The following is a 22381-nucleotide window of genomic DNA, read 5'->3' on the forward strand; positions in this document are numbered from 1 at the left end:
AAATTCTGCCAATAACTTCAGTGGAATATGGGCTTGAATATTTCACATGAGCCTTCCTTCCTATTTTTTAAAGTGTTTAAAATAAATAAACTCATATTCTTGCTATTAAAAAAAACTTACTCATGCATAAAAGTACACTCGGAGTCCTCACAATAGTCTTGATTTCCAAACATTGTGCTGAAGGTTCTTTTGGGATTGCTGTGTAGTCTTCTGGCCTTCAGTGTTGCATAGTACTGTCAGCAGTCAAACTGAACTTAGCTCTTTTGTAGGGTCTTTTTCTTTGTTTTTTTATTCAGTATCTTTCCCTAGAGAATTGTTAAAGAGAATGAATGGATAATGCATAGAAAAAACTTGACTCCTGGTATCAAAGTTCAAATTAGCAATACCTTGAGGTTTAAGGTTTTTCTCTTGTCTAAAAGGAAGACGATATAGAAAATGCAAAGTTGGTGGAAGAACTCCATTGTCACCAGAGACTAGGGTTTCTTTAGTGTTTCTACATCGTCCTCTTAATGCATGGCACTTTTCCTATATTATTGGCAAATATGCAAGAGTTCGCTGGCATAGTCTCTCAAATGTTTTTCTTTGGGAAGAAAAGAAGAAAGGAAGATAGAAAAGTGCTCCATTGGTTACAAAGTCCCACTCAAATTCAGCTCTATGAGGGTGTGTTATTTATCTATTCATACTTTAAGAACAACTAATTGTCTTGTCTGTAACACTAAGCTATTATTAAAGTAACAGTTTCCACTTTTGTCTGTATTTAGTAAAATGTAATTTTTGACATTTTCTATAGTGAGAACATGCCCTCATCTCCGTCAGCCCAAACATGGCCACATCAGCTGCTCCACTGTGGAAATGACCTACAACACCATGTGTTTGGTCACCTGTAATGAAGGATACAGATTAGAAGGGAATGCTAAGCTTACCTGCCAAGGAAATGCCCAGTGGGATGGTGCAGAACCTCGGTGTGTGGGTAAGTGGCCCAAATACAGGAGCACTTGATTTGTCCAGGATTCTGCAAGGACCTGTAACTGAACACATGCTCCTGATACATATGAATAAACACGTGTGTGTGCATACCAGTGGTACTGTAGATACATTGTCAAATACATTGCTGAGTCACTCTAATCCTTCTAGCCCCTTTCACCTTTTTTCCGACATGACTGATGCAAAACTTGAAATGCCTGCTCTATGACCACTCTTCCCAGCACAACTCAACATAACTGCATAATCCCCCAACTACACTGCACTTATCAAAGAGAGAAGTAGTCTCTCCATTGTTAAGACTCTGACCTTGAATTCACTGGTTTACAGCTCCAACAGGCAAGACACACACACACAAACACACACAAACACACACACACACACACACACACACACACACACACACACACACACACACCCTGAAAGAGGATAACTTGAATGTTTTTTTAAAGCAAATGCTTTTGATCACTTTATTTGTTGAAGATGATTTATCCTCACCTTGTTGAAAGGACATAATTGTGAACCAGAAAATTTTTAATGTCTTTTCAAAATTTTAAAAGCTTTATGTTTAATTCAATGGTATAAAAAAAATTCCATGCAAAACTGGCAATGATATAGTTGTTGAAACAGAAATGAAGTATAAAGGAGATGAGATACAGTAGAATTGTAATGATGGAAATTCTTTAAAATTAAGTAATAAAATAGAATTTTTAAATGTAAGAGAAATGCAAAAAATAGAGAGGTCCTAAGAAGTTGCAATAAAGCACACAGGAAGACGACCTTTAAAGTGAGATGCAGTGTGAACCTGGGCATATAAATAAAAACTGTTTATATTGCCCATGGTTTCTGGGGAAATGCAAGTTTTTAAGTGTTTTAAGAAAAGAAACCAGAAATGCAGATGAATATTATTCATAAAAAATGGGAAAATACTATAATAGTATTACCTATCCCTCCAAAAGTGACTGAAGGGTCAACAAACAAAAACTTTTCAAACTAGGAAAAAATTAAACTTTGAAAAACAGTAATTGTCATACCATGTAATTTGGTATAGAAAACTATCTAATTCATATTAGCAATCTATTATTTTTTGTTCCAAACCTGGTAACTACTACTAATAAAAACCCTGAAATTATAAACTAATTGTGCATGTGTCACTAATAACAAATATAAAAGCAATCTATATTCAAAAGAATGTTCGACCAAAACAAGGAGATTTTATCCTAGAAATCCAATAAGATTAAAATTAGGAAATCTGTCAATATAACTCATTGCTTTCATTACAGCAAATGGGAAAATTTGTGTGGTTGCTTAGTATAAAAGAAGAAATTTAGTCATTGTCATTTCAAACACATTTTCAATAGAACTGTAAGGAGAGGTGGCTTAGTGGCTAAGAGCACTTACGGCCCTTCAGGTAATGCTAGTTCAAATCCCAGCACCATATGGAATCTGACAAGTCTGTAATTCCAGTTCCAGGGGATCAGAGCCCTCTTCTGGCCATTGTAGGCACAAGGCATGCAAATGTGCACATAGAAACAGCAGACAAAATATCCATTCATGTAAAATAAAGTCCACCATAAACCTGCAACTACCATGAAGAAACAAAATAGACAGTTTTGTAGAAACTGGAAAAAGAGAAGAATATGTGATCATCCATTACTCTTCAGTATCAGCCCTAATAAAGAATCACAAAATTAGAGATAGTGATATTCAGTCTCATCGAGATTGGTCAATTACTAAAAAGTAAAATTAATCTACCTAAAATAGTGAGAGTTCATCTCTGCCATAAGAACAGCAAGTAAGCAGATTGTATTTATATTCTGAGAACTAGGACAAATAGTGAAAATCACATTCAAAAGATTGGTTTACATCCCCTGAGAAAATTGAGAACATGGGAAGAGGGGGGAGGAAGCTACGAGAGTAAGAAGGGAAGAAAAGGAAGGATGCAGAGGTCATGAGGAAGCAGAAATTTTGAGGTGTAGATTAGAAGAAAGGACATATGAGAGGTAGGATTTTAGTTGAGGGGGGTGGTAGAGGAGGAAGGGAGGGAGAAGTAATTGGATTGTCATGTAATTCAATCTTGATTTTAATTCAAATAAATAAAAAAAGATTGGTTTAAATGTGCAGGGGGTGTAGTTCAGTTGGAGTGCTTACCTAGCATTCGGAGTCCAGGGTTCATCTCCCTTCACCTTGTAAAGATGAACATTGAGGCACTCACCTATATCCTAAAAACTTGGGAAGCAGAGGCAGAAGAATCAGAATTTCAAAGTCATCCTTGGTTATATAGCAAATTTAAGAACTAGATGGGGTATTTCAGTCACAGTTTGAAAAGATAAAACAAATAAAATTCCCAAAATATCTACATGAAACATGTAAGAAAAATTAAACAAATGTGTAAAACTTGAATTACACAAACTAGAAGATGCTTCTGAAAAGCAAAAGGGGCATCTTAAGAATATATATGATTCCTGAGCTGCGCCATGGCATGGGCTGGTGGTGGGGTGTGCTGAGCTCCGTGTGGAGCGTTCTGTCGAAGGAGGTGAGGGAGCATTTTGGCACAGCCCATCTGGGGAACAAATACAACTACATCCCCAAGTATAAGAACTGGAGAGGACAGACTATTCGAGAGAAAAGAATTGTAGAAGCAGCAAACAGAAAAGAGCTAGACTATGAAGCAGGAGACATCCCAACAGAGCGGGAAGCATGGATTAGAAGGACGAGAAAGACTCCACCTACTATGGAGGAAATACTAAAGAATGAAAAATACAGAGAAGAAATTAAAATGAAAAGCAAATATTTTTTATGAGAAAGATAAACTGAGTAAAGAAACCAGTGAGGAACTCTTGCCTGCACCTGCTGCAACTCAAATTAAAGGACATGCCTCTGCTCCACACTTTGGAAAGGAAGAAACCTCAGTGGCTCCCACCAGCACTGGGAAAACTTTTCAGCCGGGATCCTGGATGCCAGAAGATGGCAAAAGACAGAGCCAATGAGTACAGTACAGTAAAGTCATTCCATTTATGTGGACATGGCTATTTTAACAAATAAAACAAAGGTTGAAAGTTGATCACTTTTGTATTTCCTGAATATGTACCCTGTGTTCCATAAAGCTTGAGTTATTTATTATGTATAATGTGACACTGTATTATAGACGCCTAAATATTTTTAGATTTGAATTCTACACTTGACTTACTCATCATGTCCCACCTTGGGTTACCATGCTGCAAGCGCCATGCCACTGTGACTGCTCAGTACATGTAAGGCTCTCGGGTTCAAGGAACCACCACAGATAATGTGAGGACCACAGTGGACATTCACAGCTGCTAAAAAGAGAGATGGGGGAGAAGATTCGAATTTCAAAAAGAAACTGGGATAGAACATGTGACTCAAAGAAAATTCAGTTAAAAGTACTAGGTTTGCTGGTAGATGACATAGGAACAGTCATTTGAATCTCCTACAAAGGAAGATATAATTTTGGTCTGATTATCATGTGCCTTGGAGTTGTTTTGTTTTAAAGACAGGGTCTCACTGTATTCACCATACTGGCCTCAAATTCACAGATCCATCTGCCTCTGCTGGCATGCCAGTCCTCAATTGCTTTCCTACTTGTTAAAAACCACCTAGCTATGAATCATTCAAAGTAGAATTTAAATATTAAATAATAGCTTGCCTGCCATATTTCATTTTTAGACACTTCAAAGTTTATTATATCTCTTGCAAGACAGACTTAAACCTATTTTAAGTTTCTAGTCTCAAGAGTGAAAATGTTCACATTAACAAAAGAACATTGATTATATCTTAAATATATACTTTTAAGAGCTAAATTCTTCCAGTGTTCTATGCATCCACTAAAATGTGTAGGATACTTCTGCAAAGATGGGCTTAACACTGTATAAACTTTTAAAGCTCAAAAAGATGTTTCCGATTCCAGGGTTTAATCATATAACCTAGCCATGCCTATATTTAAAGTATATATACACACAAGTAACTATATGGACTGAGCATGTTGTATTTAGGAATACATACAACTCACACATAATGTTTGTATGTAACAAAGAAAAAGAGGTCATGAATTTGAAAGATGGCAGGAGTTGGAGTTTGGGGGCACTGAAGGGTTTAGAGGGAGGAAAGGGAAGTGGAAAGTGATGTAACTGTAATCTCAAAAAATAAAAACTTAAGGAAATAAAAAAAGAATATATATGATTTTATCAAAATTTTTTCTCCAAATGTATATGCATCCATGAAGTGTAGCCTCATTCCATACCTAAATGGAATTTTCCTCTTGTTCTCCCTTTTTTGGGGAAGGGAGGAGGTTCAAGGCAACGTTTCTCTGTGGCTTTAGAGGCTGTTCTGGAACTAGCTGTTGTAGAGCAAGCTTGTCTCAAACTCACAGAGATCCACCTGCCTCTGCCTCTGCCTCCCGAATGCGGGGAATTAAAGGCGGGCGCCACTTTTAAGTTAGAGAGTGGTGCCAAGGTTTTTCTAGAAGACTGTACAGTCAAAAATCACTAGGATATGTTGAAAAAGAAGAGCAACGGGAATAAGAAAAGTTGGTCACCTTGATTTTAAAATAAACACTAGCACTGCAAAGATTAAGATAATGCAAAGACTGCAGACAGCTCAAGGACATTATAGCTCAGTTCAGGTATTACTAAGGAAACATCACAGGTCAGTAAGAGAACACACATGAAAATCTGTTAACTACTTGAGGGGAAATGAATTTTTTCATGTCCTTAATTCATGTCAATCATTGAAATAAATTCTCTTAAATTTTAAAATAGGAAGTAGAAAAATAAAACCACTACAGCAGAAGAAAATCTACTTAACATATGTAAGTGAACACTAAACAGCCTCAGAATTTATTGAGCATAAAAGCAAGAGGTATTAAAATATTAAGAAAAACATCGGTATATTAGAATAAAAATTAAAATACATATTCACATAAGTACTTTGAACAAGCATAACAAAGAGGATAAAAATTTTCAACAATTCTCAGAGTCAAAGGTAATTTTGTTACATTGTGAAGGATTGATCCTTTAAAAAAAAGTGCGTTGAATACTCATTACAATTGAATCACAAATTTAGCTGTGATTTTTCTTCTGCTCACAGCAAACCAGAGCATTATAGTCCCACAATGCTTACCCTGTGCAAATGTAGAGATAAACTAGCTCCTTAGGGAAGATGAATTGAGAGAATTCAAGTCAAGGAGGACATGGTGGTAAAATGTCCAGGGGCATGAGTGTTCTGCCCACTACCTGCTGGGTGACAGGGAAATTACTGACAAATTTCATGTATGTACAGTTCTTTTGTTTGTAATCAAGAAAAGCAATACTTCTTCCTGTATGGAATTAAATGAGTCAACATGTGCCAGTATTGACAGCAAGGCCCTGCCATAGTAGACATTGAATAAATGCTGACTTTTACTACGTGAAAAGGAGGACAAAAGCTGTAACCAATGGTATCCTAGAATTTCTACTATAATAAATTAATACATACATGCATGCATACATGCATATATACATACATTTACACATTAAGTCCTAGCCTGGATTTACCACTTCTATCTACAGTTTACTTAATCTACCTGCTTTTTTTGTTTGTGCCAAAGATATTAAGAAGGGTCAAAGACAGTATGAAGGGTCAAGGCCCCAGTTATAACACAGTTGTCTGCAGAGGTAAAGAGTTTTCTAAAATATACTTACTTAAACACAGAACCCTCTGTTGGCAGAGGTGTGGGTGAGCCAGCCCTAGTGTTATGAACATGGCAGAGATGTCCCCATTACTCATCTGTTGTGTGGTGGCATGGTGACATGGCTGCTGGAGCGATACCAGCCCTCCACCAGCACCTGAGGCAGGCCATGAGGTCATAGCACAGGAGAGCTCTTCCTGCCACTCATCAGCTGCAGCACTTAGGAGAGTGGCCCCTATACCTCACCTGAGCAACACAGTAGAACTGGCCCTGAAGGTATAGGTGTAGGAGAACCAACCCTGAGGACATGAAAGCCAGAGTACTGGCCCCACCCCTTGCTCATCACTACAAGGGGGTGAGCTAGCCAGGGCAATGCTGGAGAACTCACAGTGGTAGTGAAGACAGAGGAGAGCTGGGGGTCTGACCAACCCTGCAACTACCCAGGCCCAGAATTAGGGCTATGTGTTGGCCCACCCCAACATCCACTCCATCTGTGATCTGTTGGAGCACAGGAGTGGAGGATTAGGTTGTCAATAGATCCAGAGTTGCAGGATCTCCATGACAAGAGGAAGCTACAGGATTTCCCGGAAGAGTCCCGGAGAGGGTCCAGTGTCAATAGTTGATTATGTAGCAGAGACCAGTGGCCTGGAACCGGACCAATGATTCTTTGCCATAAAAGCCTGCATGTAAAAATGTAAGGATAAAGGCGTTTGCTGTGTGACTTGCTGTGTCACACTTCAGCTTTCATGAGGAGATTTCCCCTTTCTTTTTTTCCCCTTTTCTTTCTTAAATTTTATTTTGTTTTATGGAGTGGGGAGATGGGTAGGATTGAGAGATATGTTGTAAAAGGTACAAAGAATAAATTTTAAAAAAACAGAACACAAAAGCTGATAAAATAAAATCAGTTGCTGAATATACCACTGAATGCATGAAAGATGGAGTACAATTTATTCTTCAAATGCATAAATCATATAATCAACAGTGAATAAAGTTTCCTAAAACAGATGATAAAAGTCACAAACAGAAAAATACCTGAGAATTTCAGGGTTTTGATACAATTGCAAGATAACAAAAGATGGTCTCAGTTGGTAGAATGGTTGCCTACCCTGTAGGACACCTGATAAACTTGGTCCCACATGAAGCCAGGTATTACAGTTCATGCCTTCAATCCTAATGCTCAGAAGGTAAAAACAGAAATATGAGAAGTTCAAGGTCATTCTTGGCTGCATGGCTAATTTTAGGCCAGCCCTGGCTACATGAAGCTCTGTCTCACAAAGAAAACAAAACATAAACAAATTAGACAAGAGATAATCAAAGAGATAGTTCCACACATTTTATAATACATTTTACATGCATTATTACACACAATCATTTAGGGGTGGGCTATGTCAGTCTAAGGTAGCACAGTTACATTTGGGGGTGAGGTAAAGGGACTCTGTGCCATTTCTATTTTGTGGAAATGCAAATAACATGCTGTCATTTCTCTGAAACAGAGCGCCACTGTGCCACCTTCCAGAAGCCCAAGGGTGTCCTCATATCTCCACCCAGCTGTGGCAAGCAGCCAGCCAAGCCTGGGATGACCTGTCAGCTAAGCTGCCGCCAGGGATACGTCTTATCTGGGGTCAGAGAAGTGAGATGTGCCACATCCGGGAAGTGGAGCGCCAAAGTTCAGACAGCTGTGTGCAAAGGTAGGTGCCTGCATGGGGCAAGAGAAAAACCAAATTCCTAGATAATGGCATATGAGTGCTGGGAAGGGATGCTCCTCCTGGTAAAATGGCAGGTAAAAACCATGTATGAACTAGGAAAATTTCTGGTGCAAAAAAAAAAAAAAAAAAGAGAGAATTTATAAAAATCCAGTTGGGAGAGAATGACAGAAGAAATGGGAAAACGAAAATGATGCTGGAATCAGCTGAGAGTTCTCATTGGGAGATGGAAATCGATAAAGAATGTCTGATGCATATGAGGTAGACGAGCCTGAACAGGAATAAAGAGCCACGAGCTCTTTGAAGCCTGCATCTGATTACATTATCATTTACCCCACAGCAAGGGCAACCCAGGGTGAAAAACAGTGTTAACAACAGGAAAGAGTCCTAACAAGTAAAACTAGGGTTGAAATAGAATCCTCCAAAATAAAGTGTGTGTGTGTGTGTGTGTGTGTGTGTGTGTGTGTGTGTGTGTGTGTCCTCCAGAAGATAAAGGGAAAGTATAAAATAAGAACTGGAGTGGATATTGTTGAGATATCACTAATTTGAAGTATTAAACCGAGAAGCCTTTGGAATAAGTAATAAATAATGGATATCTCAACTGATTGACCCAAAGAGACTGCAGTCAAGAGATGTGAACGAGATTAAGGATCGAAACACCTATGTCATGATGAGAGGCGGAAGCTGAGGGGAAAGAGGGTGAATTTTTCTCTCCATCCTTCCTACTGTAGAAAAGTTTCCCTGGAAGGTCTGGATCTTTAGCACCAGATAGCCCCTGAGCACTGGGCTAACAAGCTTCCTCTGAGGGAAATGTCTAAGTTGCAGAGTCAATGAGGGAAACTTAAATTTCCAGAAAAGGAGAAACTGTTCCAATGAACATGAGTCCAATTCACATTACAGAAAGAAAAGCTACCTTGCCTCTGGAGACAGGGAGAAAACAAATATAAATAAATTTCAAATCCAATAGCCAAACTATTACTATGAATGAAAACTGTAATAGAACTGTTTTCAGAATATCAGTATGCAACTGTGTATCTTCATAGGGGAAAATGTAAATTGAATAAAATTCCAACAATGCAATAAAATTAGACAAAATATAGAAGATTCGGATATATCTATATGGGGAATTTAGCAGGCCTCATTTAACATCATTTAACAATTAAAGATGTATTCTAACAAGAATTCATAACAAGAATTTGACTTCAAGTCACTACAATTTGATATGAATAACCTTATCTGGCTTAATTCAGCATTCGTAGTATGTAAAGTTTTTCCACTATAAAAAGTATCATTAGATTTATTTGCTGTTTGTTTGATAGTATAATCTAGGACTGTTAATTAATTCTGATTGATGGCCCCATTTTCAAGTGTAGTTTCTGTCCCAGTCAGCTTTGACTTTCTTCCATTTATTTCTGTTTCATTAAAAAGACAAAATATTGACCAAGTTCCTACTGTATACCAGGTGTAGCCATGCCTGCTTAGGGGCTGGCTACAGACCGAGGAGGCGTTGTCAGGCAGACCTGTAGCCAGCCCCTAAGCAGGCATGGCTACAGGTTCCCCTACAGCCAGGCACTAAATAAAACAGCAGGGTGAGGAATACTCTTTTCCTCCAAGAAAATGGGAGAAACTTCTGTTTCACAATGGCATGCTGAGATTTCTGCATGGGAAAAAACAAAGACTACTAGGACTCAGAGAGTGAGCATGCCAAGTGGTTCCTCAGAGCAAGGGGCAGCTTTTGAACTTAGGATGAATGGACCTGCAGCTGCTCTTGAGGTATGGGTGGGAGCATTAAGACAGATGAAGAGACAATTGAGACAAAGGCCCAAGTACAGGACAGACTGCAGAGTTCCATGGGTCAACAGCAATCTTCCCTACAGTGGAATGTGAATGTTGGCTACATGGCAGGGCCAGCTCAGGAAGGGGCTCCTAAGCCACACAAGATAAACTATGCAAAGTAGTTGTGTCATCCTAATCAATTGGTAATCACCATATTAAAATTATAAATATTGATATAACCAGATTTTTAACACATTTTTTAAAATAACCTAGAAGTACATGTCAGGGGGTTTAATTGAGTTGTGTTTTTTGGGGGGATCAGATGTGGAGGCTCCGAAAATCATCTGTCCAAATGACATCGAAGCTAAGACTGGGGAACAACAAGACTCTGCTAACATCACCTGGCAAATCCCAACAGCTAAAGACAACTCTGGTGAAAAGGTAAGGTTGGTGTAAATACCTTCATCCCATCTGAATGGATTCTAAATAAACTACACACGCACGTGTGTGATGTGGAAATTTTACTATACCCTAATGCTGTACAGTATTGTCTCTCTATTTCACTCGAAATAGTTCCTCACCTGAGAGAACAACCAGTGTTGAGTTCTCTTCTAATAGAAATATCAACCACAAATTGGACAAAATCTTTTCATTCCATGAGTCTGTCATATTGTTCTTTCCATTAAGAACCGTCATCAATGATTCTTCACTCCTTGGGTAGTTCTGAAAAATCTAAGAAAAGAGTGATATGAAACTTGATTCCTAGTCATGAGCATCTTTTAAATGATGGACCCCAAAAGATAGCATATTGGCCAAGCTGAAGGATGAGTTGTCAGCATTTCTTACTGAGTGTTCCTAAACCCAGCCTTACTCAGTATTTTAACCTTAAATGTATGCTCACTGGCTACAGATAATCATTAGATGCTAGGGAAGAGCGTCATTTAGGAATTAGGGATGCAGTTTCCTGTTACAGATACACTGTGTCCAGATGTAGGCAGATATCAGTAAACAGCATTTTGCTTTCACAGCTGCATGTAAATAAGTGTAAGCTCTTCCAGGCAGAATATATTGGGAGTGGGAAGCAAAACAAATAATAATTGTTCTAATAATTGTGTTGAATATATTTACATTCAAAGTAGTTTTAAAATTCTGACCTCTAGGACTAAATGTAAGGAGGTGTCCTAGGGCACACTGTGACTACTTTCTATTAGAAATGCAAATACGTGCCATCTTCACCAATATCAAGCAGAAAGGGATGTATTTTAGGATCTGATGAGTCATTGCAGTAAGCGCAGCATCTATGTGTATACAGATGCAGAAATCATGTATCTATTACTCTCTGAGAAAAGTCAGTCCAGCCAGCATCAACAGGAAGCAGGAAGCATATCTTCATTTCCCCAACCCTGACTGCTCTTGGTCAGGGTCTCAAAGGCTGTGCCAATACATCATTGTCTTTCATTCCCTGTTGCCAAGAGAGTAAAAGATGATGCCTTCAATGCTATAGTTTTTCTCTATAACTTCTCTTATTCTTATAAGCAACTCCTGCAGTTGAGTGCAATTCACTTCCAGTGTCTGACTCTTGACTCCCAACCCAGTCATTGTCGCCCTGTCAGAGAGTTAAACTCCTATGACAAAAGCTGGAAGAATATGAAGAATTTCCCGTGTTAGCACACATCCAAGAATATGTGGTCCTTTTAGAAAAGCCCTGTATGTAGGAGAAAGTGGATCCAGGGAAGTAGGATATTGCACAAAAGCAGTATCTGCCCTGGTTCATAGGATCATGTGCTGCCCGTAGGCACAGAAGACCAAATATCTTGCCTAGGAATCTGTGGCTTGTTATCTCAATGCTTTGTTTTCAGAAATTCAGACAGTGCATCAAAGAAAAGCCTCCTGCCACTAAATGAGGCTCATCAGTAGTAAGATGGCACTGTGGACATTTAGTCTCAACATTGCCATCATACAGACTGTCTGATGACACCAAAGTGACATGATTGCATTTAGCCTGTCTGGATGAATCAGGATAACCTTCTGATTTTATGATTCTTAATTCATTCTCCTAAATGTCTTTTCCATGTAAAGTAACAGTCACAAGTTCCAGAGGGGATGTAGATGTTTCTCAGGGACTGTTATTGGGCCTACCACAATGGATAAGAACTCAAATGTGCCTAAAAGAAGGACCCATTTGTGGAAGAAGTTGGATATACAAGGAAAAGCTATTGTTTGTGACTCGAAGCACAGTAGGAGGAGTCTGCCAGAGAGAGAGGGGGGGGTCTATAAGTCTGAGGAGAGAGAGGAGGAGAGTATGAACCAGAGAGATACAGCAGCATTATTAGACAGTGTTCAGGGCTGGTTTGAGATTGGTGATCATTCATTATAGCAAGATTACTCCACACAGGTATGTGTTAATATCTTCAGAACCAGTAGGTTTTTGTGGAGCAGACTTAAGGGAGCAGGTGAGGTGACTTTTCTGATGCAATAGAGAAAAGTAAAAAGAGAGGGAGGCAAGGCAATTCCAGAAGAACTTACAGTAACAATGCATAACAAGACATGAACTCAAGGCAGGTAGAAGAAAGAACAAATGAGGCTACTGTGAGGACCTATATGTTGCCTTGATCATTCCTGAGGACAATTTTTAAAGGGGAGGTTTATTGGTGGGAAAATAGGAAGATAAATTACAGATATAATGTGATCAAAACTGTAATTGTATGACTCCACTTGAACAAACTCAACTGGGAGAGATACCAATAGAAAATAACTGTTTTCCCCCAGTCACAGGCTTGTTTACTTTGGGATCTAAAAAAAAAACTTCTTTCTGTAATTAAAATCCACTTTCAAGGATTAAAAGGAAGAATCTAGTTGTATAAATAAAAATTTGAATATTATATGCACTTCAAAGGTTTATCCTGCTGTTGTCCAGAACTGACCCAAGGGATTGGAACACCAGCTCCTCTGCTGCTCTTTTATTTATTCTACACCCCCACCTGTACTTGGGCTTGCCTAGACTCAGAGCTGGTACAATCTGCAGAATCATGGCTACCCCAACAATATCATTGTCATCCACCACCAGTGAATGTTTCATTATTCAGCAAAGGGATTCTCCAGGCACTATTAGACAACAGATTTCGAGGTAGGAAGACTACTTTTTATTGTCTAGGTGAGCCCTGCTTGGATAACACATCCCTTAAGAAAGGAGCACCAGTCCCAGCTCTGGCTTGGAACAGCTGTTCTGGTGGAAGAGGAGCTAGAAGAGTGATAAGGGCTCTGTCAGCATCGATGGAGGAGGGGTGCATTTAGAAGCTGGAGGAGGGGTGCATTCTGGAAGTCCATTCTGGAAGCCTTTGTGCTAGAAAAGCAAAGAGGCAGAGTCAGCTCTACTGACACCTTGATTTCACCCTCGTATGGGCCATCATACTGTGGGATTGTCAAGCAGAACTTCATTTGAGGCATACACTCTCCCTATAGAAAAAACAGAAGTTTTCAGAACTCTACCCCAGTGAGCACTTCTGTTTCCACAGCATCTCTCTGCTCCTGTGAGCTGATGGGAGTGCTGGGCCATGGACCTATTTGGCAACTTGAGTATCAACTTCCTGCCAATTTGTCTGCCCATGGGGCCTCTCTTTTAGAAAATGGCATTATTTGGACCCTATAATCCCCATATACAAAAGAAATATACAGTCTTTTAAATAACATTTTAAAATATGTAAAAACCCACAATTATTTAATTGTCAGTAGGGAAAAAGAATAAAATTACTGGTTGAGTCTCTCCCAAAGCAAAATAATCAGATTTATTAGTTGATCTTCTTGCCATTTGGGGTGGGGTTTTTTTGGCATAATGTGCAATTCTTATTCCAATTTATTATTGGTTAATTATCAGTTATTCATTATGTATATTCCCTTCCCAAAATTATAACTCTTAATGTTTGTTTCAGAGCCACAGTTATGAGACTTTTTAGACTAAGTCCACAGTTGGAAGGTTGGGGGGGGGGCGGGTTGCAGACAGTCCTTTAATAGCAGGGGACCAGGATTTTTCCTTACTGTGAAGGATTAAGAGTCATCTTTTGTTTGGTGAGTTTAAAATTCTTTTCTTCACAAAAGTGGGAGGGGGGGTGCAGTAGGCTCATAGAACTTCCACATGTCCAATATCTCTCTTATTCGAGACTAGCATTAAACAATAAAGAGAATTCTGTAGGAGGTGATATGCCCCCACTTCTAGATGAACCCTTTCTCCCTGAGTCTTGTGGAGATTTTTCACTATGCACAAAATCTTGTCTAAGATTGCATTAGGTATTAACTGTTCTTTACTGACTTTTGCTTCCTACAGCTAGAGTCCTTTTCATAATATCTGCAGCCGTACCTTCAGTTTCTTCAACTCACAGTTTCCTTCTGTATTTTTTTAGTATTTTCTTCCTCTGCTCATTCTATTTTCTTTTTCAGGAATATGCTGGATTTTTTCTGGGAAGATGTGAACATTAACATCATTACCCCCCAAATAAAGCATTGATGAGAGAACAGAGGAACATTCTACCTGTTTAGCTTGGGGAATGAGTTATTGAGCTTTAGTAACTCAGGGGCAGCTGTGTGACCAGAAAGCCTATCCCAGCCTGACTAGCCACTCTCAAAATCTGTCTTCCTAGAGGTCCCTGCCCAACTTGCAGTTGTCTCCATTGTAGTATTTTCTCCCCAGCAATCATTGTTTTGTTTTGTGACCTACTGGGTTTAATCAGTTCCCCTCACCCACCTGTGTGGGTCTGGGTCTTGGGAGATCCATTGGAGCACGGGCAACTCATCAGTGACTATAGCACTGAAGACAATGATTTCCTGTCTCTAGCAGTTAGCCCTCAACTGACATTCACTCCCATGGGAGGGACCATTCTTATGAGCACCTCCCAGACCTATGCCTGAATGTTAACTGAGTCTCTTAATTGTTAAAAATTTTAAAATGTACCATCAAATACATGCAAATGATTATCAAATCAGTTCATAAAGAGCTCTCTAAGCTTATTTGAAATATTTTGTATGATACTCAATAAATATTTATTGCAGTTAGCAAAAATTAAACAGAGTAGAAGCTAATTTATATTTTTTAATTTTTTTATTAGTTCAAGTTAGGAAACAAGCTTGTTTCACATTAAGTCCTTTCTCCCTCTCCCTCCCCTCACCCCCATTCCTCCTCCCCACCCCCCTACCCCCACCCCATCCACCCTCCACTCCCCAGGCAGGGTAGGGCCCTCAACAGGGGCTCTGCAAAGTCCACCAAATCTTCCTGTGCTGGGCCTGGACCCTTCCCCATGTGCCCAGGGCTATAGTGTATCCCTTCACATGGGATGGGCTCTCAAAGTCCCTTCTTACACCAGGGAAAAATACTAATCTATCACCAGAGGCTCCCTGGAGTGCAGAGGCCTCCTTATTGACATCCATGTTCAGGGGTCTGGATCAGTCTTGTAATGGCCTCCCCGACAGCATCTGGGGTCAATGTGCTCTCCCTTGTTCAGGCCAACCTGTTCCTGTGGGTTTCTCCAACCTGGTACAGACCCCTTCGATCTTCATTCCCCCCTCTCTTCAACTAAATTCCAGATTTCAGCTCAGTATATATCTGTGGATGTCTGTCTCTGCTTCCATCAGCCACTGGATGAGGGCTCTAGGATGGCATAAAGAGTAGTCATCAATCTCATTTTAGGGGAAGGGCTTTTAGGTTATCCTCTCCACCATTGCCTGGATTGTCAGATGTGTCATCCTTGTAGGTCTCTGGAGATCTCCCTAGTTCCAGATCTCTTCTCAGACCTATAGTGGCTCCCTCTAATATGGTATCTCTCATGCTGCTCTCTCTCCTCTATTCTTCCCCTGACTCAATATTTCTGCTCCTACATTTCCTCTCCTCTAATCCTCTTCTGCTCTTATTGTGGCAACTCCCTCTCCCCTACCCTCAAGCTCCCAATTAGCTCAGGAGTTTATGCTGCTTCCCATTCCTGGGGTCCATTTTTCCCTTAGAGTCCTTCATGTTTCCTAGTTTCTTTGGTGAAGAGGATTATAGGCTGGTAATCCTTTGCTCTATGTGTAAAATTCATATATGAACATAACATGTTTGTCTTTTTGTGAATGGGTTACCTCACTCAGGATGGTTTCTTCTAGTTCCATCAATTTGCCTGTGAATTTCAAGATTCCATTGCTTTTTTTTCTTCTGAGTAGTACTCCATTGTATAAATGTACCACATTTTCTCTAGCCATTCTTCAGTTGAGGGGAATCTAGGTTGTTTCCAGGCTCTGGCTATTACAAATACTGCTGATATGAACATGGTTGAACATATGTCCTTGTTGTATGAACATGCACTATTTGGGTATATACCCAAGAGAGGAATGGCTGGATCTCGAGGTAGACTGATTCCCATTTTTTTTTTTAAGAAACTACCTACTGATTTCAATGTCTGTGAAAAACTGTGTTGGGATTTTGATGGGGAATGTGTTGAATCTGTAGATTGCTTTTGGCAGGATTGCCATTTTTACTATTGTTGATTCTACCTATCCAAGAGCATGGGAGATCTTTCCATTTTCTTGGTATCTTCTTTAATTTCTTTCTTTAAAGTCTCAAAGTTCTTATTGTACAGGTCTTTTACTTTTTTAGTTAGTGTTACCCCAAGATATTTTATGTTGCTTGTGGATATTGTGAAAGGTAATGTTTCCTGATTTCTTTCTCATTGGATTTATCATCTGTATATAGTAGGGCTACTGATTTTTTTGAGTTAATTTTGTATCCTGCTACCTTGCTGAAGGTGTTTATCAGCTGTAGGAGTTCCCTGGTAGAGTTTTTTGGGTCACTAATGTAGACTATCATGTCATCTGCAAATAGTGAAAGTTTGACTTCTTCCTTTCCAATTTGTATCCCTTTGATCCCCTTTTCTTGTCTTATTGCTGTAGCTAGAACTTCAAGTACAATATTGAAGAGATATGGAGAGAGTTGACAGCCTAGTCTTGTTCCTGATTTTGGAGGAAAAGCTTTGAGTTTCTCTCCATTTAGTTTGATGTTGGCTATTGGTTTGGTGTATATTGCGTTTATCATGTTTCGATATGTTCCTGTTATTCCTGTTCTCTCCAAGATCTTTATCATGAAGGGATGTTGGATTTTGTCAAAGGCTTTTTCAGCATCTAGTGAGATGATCATGTGGTTTTTCTTTTTTGGTTCGTTTATATGGTGGATTACATTGATGGATTTTCATATGAAAATCCATTTTGAACCATCCTTGCATCCCTGGGATGAAGCCTACTTGACCATGCTGGATGATTTTTCTGATGTGTTCTTGGATTCAATTTGCCAATATTTTATTGAGTATTTTAGCATTGATGTTCATGAGGGATATTGGTCTGTAGTTCTCTTTCTTAGTCATATCTTTGTGTGGCTTGGGTATCAAAGTGATTGTAGCCTCGTAGAAAGAGTTTGGCAATATCCCATCTGCTTTTATTGTGCGGAACAGTTTGAGGAGTACTGGAATTAGCTCTTGTTTGAATATCTGGTATAATTCTGCAGTGAAGCCATCTGGCCCTGGCTTTTTTTGGTTGGGAGGCTTTTGATGACTACTTCTATTTCATTAGGGGTTATAGGTCGATTTAAACTGCTTATCTGTTCTTGGTTTAATTTTGGTAAGTGATATCTATCCAGAAAACTGTACATTTCCTTTAGATTTTCCAATTTTGTGGAGTACAGATTTTCAAAGTATGACCTGAAGATTCTCTGGATTTCCTCGGTGTCAGTTGTTATATCCCCCTTTTCGTTTCTGATTTTGTTAGTTAGCATGCTCTCTCTCTGCCTTTTGATTAGTTTGGCTAGAGGTTTGTCTATCTTGTTGATCTTCTCAAAGAACCAACTCTTTGTTTCATTGATTCTTTGTACTGTTTTCCTAGTTTCTACTTTATTGATTTCAGCCCTCCGGTTGATTATTTCCTGGCGTCTACTCCTCCTTGGTGAGTTTGCTTCTTTTTGCTATAAAGCTTTCAGTTGCTCTGTCAATTCTCTAATGTGACTTTTCTCCAGTTTCTTCATGTGGGCACTTAGTGCCATGAACTTTCCTCTTAGCACTGCTTTCAGCATGTCCCATAAGTTTGGGTAAGTTGTGTCTACATTCTCATTAAATTCTAGGAAGTCTTTAATTTCTTTTTTATTTCTTCCTCAACCCAGGAATGGTGCAATTGTGTGTTATTCAATTTCCATGAATATGTAGGGTTTTCTGCAATTCGTATTGCTGTTGAATTCTAGCTTTAATGCATGGTGATCTGATAAGAAACAGGGGATTATTTCAATTCTTTTGTACCTGTGGAGGTTTGCTTTGCTACCAACTATGTGGTCAATTTTAGAGAAGGTTCCATGTGGCTCTGAGAAGAAGGTATATTCTTTTGTGTTTGGATGGAATGTTCTATAGATATCTGTTAAACCCAGTTGGGTCATAACTTCTGTCAGATCCTTTGTTTCTTTGTTAAGTTTCTGTCTGGTAGTCCTGTCTAGTAGTGTAAGGGGAGTGTTGAAGTCTCCTACTAGAAGTGTGTGTGGTTTTATGTGTGGTTTGAGCTTTAGTAATTTTTCTTTTACAAATGTGGGTGCCTTAGTATTTGGGGCATAGATGTTCAGGATTGAGAGTTCATCTTGATGGACTTTTCCTGTGATGAGTATAAAATGCTCTTCTTCATCTCTTTTGATTGATTTTAGTTTGAAATCTAATTTGTTGGATATTAGGATTGCTATACCAGCTTGTTTCTTGGGCCCATTTGATTGGAAAATCTTTTCCCATCCTTTTACTCTGAGGTATCGCCTGTCTTTGAAGTTGAGGTGTGTTTCTTGTAAACAGGAGAAGAATGGATTCTGTCTTCATATCCATTCTGTTAGCCTGTATCTTTTCATGGGTAAGTTAAGAGCATTGACATTTAGGGATATTAATGTCCATTGTTTGTTGGTTCTTGTTTGTTTTGGATTTATTATTGGTGGTGTCATTGTGTGTAGATTTGCCCTCCTGTTTCTTTTTGTGTTTGGTAAAATTAGATTATCTATTGCCTGTGTTTTTGTGAGTGTAGTTATGTTCATTGGGTTGGAGTTTTCCTTCCAGAACCTTCTGTAGTGCTGGATTTGTTTATATGTATTGTTTAAATCTGTTTTTGTCATGGAATATCTTGTTTTCTCCATCTATAGTGATTGAAAGTTTTGCTGGGTACAGTAGTCTGGGTTGACATCCATGCTCCCTTAGTGCTTGTAGGTATCTATCCAAGACCTTCTGGCTTTCAGAGTTTCCATTGAGAAGTTGGGTGTGATTCTGATTGGTTTGCCTTTATATGTTACTTGGCCTTTTTCCTTTGCTGCTCTTAATATTTTCTCTTTATTCTGTAGATTTGGTGTTTTGATTATTATGTGTCAGGGGGACTTCTTTTTGTGGTCCAGTCTGTTTGGTGTTCTGTAAGCTTCTTGTACTTTCATAGGCATATCCTTCTGTAGGTTGGGGAAGTTTTCTTCTATGATTTTGTTGAATATGTTTTCTGTACCTTTGAGCAGTGTTTCTTCACCTTCTTCTATACCTATTATTCTTAGGTTTGATCTTTTCACAGTGTCCCATATTTCCTGGATATTTTGTGTTAGGGATTTGTTGGACTTGAGGTTTTCTTTGGTTGGTGAATGTATATCATCTAGCGAGTCTTCAATAACTGAGATTCTCTCTTCCATCTCTTGAATTCTATTAGTTATACTCACATCTTTAGTTCCTGATCGTTTTCCAGCCTTTCCATTTCCAGCATCGCCTCATTTTGTGTTTTCTTTATCGTGTCTATTTCAGCTTTCATGGTTTGAACTGTTTCAAGAGCTTCCTTCACTTGTTTGGTTGTTTTTTCTTGGGTTTCTTTAGATTCTTTAAGAGATTTGTTTATTTCTTGAATTTTTTGGTTTGTCTTTTCCTCTATTTTGTGTAATTTTTTTCTTGCTTTTTCTTCTATTTCTTTGAGGGATTTTCTTGTTTCCTCTTTAAAGGTCTCTATCATCTTGCCGAGATAATTTTTGAGGTCCATCTCTCCTTCATGCTCTGTGTTGGGCTTTTCAGATCTTGCTGGTGTGGAGTCCTTAGATTCTGGTGGTGTCATATTGGTCTTTCTGTTGTTGAGTGGGTTCTTATTCTGTCTTCTTCCCATCTTCTTCCAGTGGGTGCAGGTGGAGTCTCTCTATCTCCTCTTGTTACCCAGTGGTGTGTGGGGGCCAGGGATTCAATGTCCGCAGCTTTGGATTGTCTTGCCTCTCCTGGTAGTCTCCTCACTCTGAAGGAGTTAGATCTCCGTAGGGGTCAGGTCGGTGGAACGGGAAGGAAGAGTGGGGTGTTTCCAGACTCAGGGAGTTCCTCCCTGCCTGGGAAGGTCTACTCCAAGAGGGCACAGGAACAGAGAGATCAGGGTGTATGGGGCTTTGGACGGGAGTTGGGTAAGAGCAGAGGGTCACTCTCCTCGTTATGGATCAAGTCGGTGGAACCGGAAGGCTTATTTGAAATATTTTTTAAAAAAATAAAATGGAAAAGAAATATATTTTACTATATAAGTATTTTACTCATATATCATTTAACTTCTTAACCTAACAATGAATATCAAATTCAAAAAATTCTTTAAACCTGTCAACGGTTATAATGATTGTTATATAACATGCTAATATAATTTTTATTACATCGCAATTTTCCAGTGAATGAAGAATGTAAACATGAGAACGTAATCTTTGCTGAAGACTAAGAAACTTGCACTGGGATGTAGAACAATGTTAGAAGGCTTTGCCTAGCCTGTATGAAACCCCGGTTTGGATCCACAGAATCACACAGATACCCTAAAATAAAAAAAAAAAAAACCTAAAATAAGGGCCTGCACAATACTTTTCACTTAGCAAGGTTGAAGATATTTAATACAGACCTGAGAACACTGACACTGATATCATATCCCAGACAATGGGAATGCAAGTTGTTATCATACTTTTAGGAAGAAATGTTTTATTACCCATCAATAAAATATTGATAGTCTGAGGTCAGGTCTATGCACGAAGAGATATTGTAAGGAAATAGCAAAAATATATTTAAATTGGTGTATAAAACTGTTTATAAGAGTAAAATTTGGAACCAAATTAAAAGTTCTTCAACATACTTTCCTGAAAGAAATTATATTTTGTATGAACATGAATGGGACATGTAAAAGTCTTCTTAAGTTCTGAAGATCACTCAAGAGTACAAAAGTGTTCTATTGCATTGTGCTTAAAACATAAGGAACAATATGTATTCCACCCCTATAAAGGGTGAAAATAGTGGTGTGAAAAATACTCCCCAGGGATGTGTGTGCTTCATCCTCCTTTTTTCTCTATGAAATACTGTATCTTCTTATTCCTATGCTGATAATATACAAATCAAAAGACGAGCAATGCACTGCTGACATTATCAAATATTTGTTTGTCTCTGTAAGGTGTCAGTCCATGTCCATCCAGCCTTTACCCCACCTTACCTCTTCCCAATTGGAGAAGCAGCTATCACCTACACAGCAACTGACTCATCCAGTAACCAAGCCAGCTGCACTTTCTACATTAAGGTTATTGGTAAGTCTTCTCCAAATTGTGGGGGGAGGGTTACAAAAACAATTCCTTTGTATATATGAGTGTCCTCTGCCCAGGTTCTTCATCCAGAAATTGAAACCACATTCAATCAGTACTTTAAAACATGGCTTCCCATCCTACCTTAAAGCCATCTCTTCCAGGCACACTCCTGTTGTTGTGATAAAAAAAAACCCTGATTCAAAGCAATTTAGAAAAGGCAAGGACTTGTTTGGAGTATAATTCCAGCTTACAGTTGACAACTGAGAGGAAGTCAAGGCAGGAACTCAAAGCAGCTAGTCTCCTCACATCTGAGTCAAGAGCAGAAATATCAAATGCACCTTTGCTGCCTGCTCACTTGCTTATGCTCAGCTAGCTTTCTTCATGCTTACACAGCTCACAACCCCTATCCAGGGGATGATACCACCTATAGTTAGAGTGAATCTTTCCATCTCAATGCCCAGAGCAGTCTCACACAGGCATGCCCGCAGATCAACATGGTCCCTCAACATGACCCCTTTCTCAGATGAGTCTAGGTTGTGTCAAGTTGACAGTTAAAACTCACCAGCATGCCAACCTTCAGTGTGGATTCTAATGCTCAGTAAGGTCATCAAACGTGAAGGTCACAGCCTGTGCCTCCAGCCAGGTTTGACCACTCATCCT

At 39.1% G+C, this 22381-nt stretch overlaps 1 protein-coding gene and 1 pseudogene across 1 annotated transcript in view; both read left to right on the forward strand.

Annotated features, from left to right (window-relative positions):
- The window catches only part of Svep1 (sushi, von Willebrand factor type A, EGF and pentraxin domain containing 1), a 179026-nt gene that overhangs the window by 66582 nt on the left and 90063 nt on the right, over positions 1-22381 (forward strand). Inside the window, exons 6-9 of the mRNA XM_027403038.2 lie at positions 791-970; positions 8161-8355; positions 10469-10587; positions 21595-21724. Of these exons, the coding sequence (XP_027258839.1) occupies positions 791-970; positions 8161-8355; positions 10469-10587; positions 21595-21724 (624 nt within the window). The remainder of the gene's footprint in view (positions 1-790; positions 971-8160; positions 8356-10468; positions 10588-21594; positions 21725-22381) is intronic.
- On the forward strand, positions 3464-4045 carry LOC100756166 (annotated as a pseudogene).

This window comes from Cricetulus griseus, chromosome 2 (assembly GCF_003668045.3).
Source record: "Cricetulus griseus strain 17A/GY chromosome 2, alternate assembly CriGri-PICRH-1.0, whole genome shotgun sequence".
NCBI lineage: Eukaryota > Metazoa > Chordata > Mammalia > Rodentia > Cricetidae > Cricetulus > Cricetulus griseus.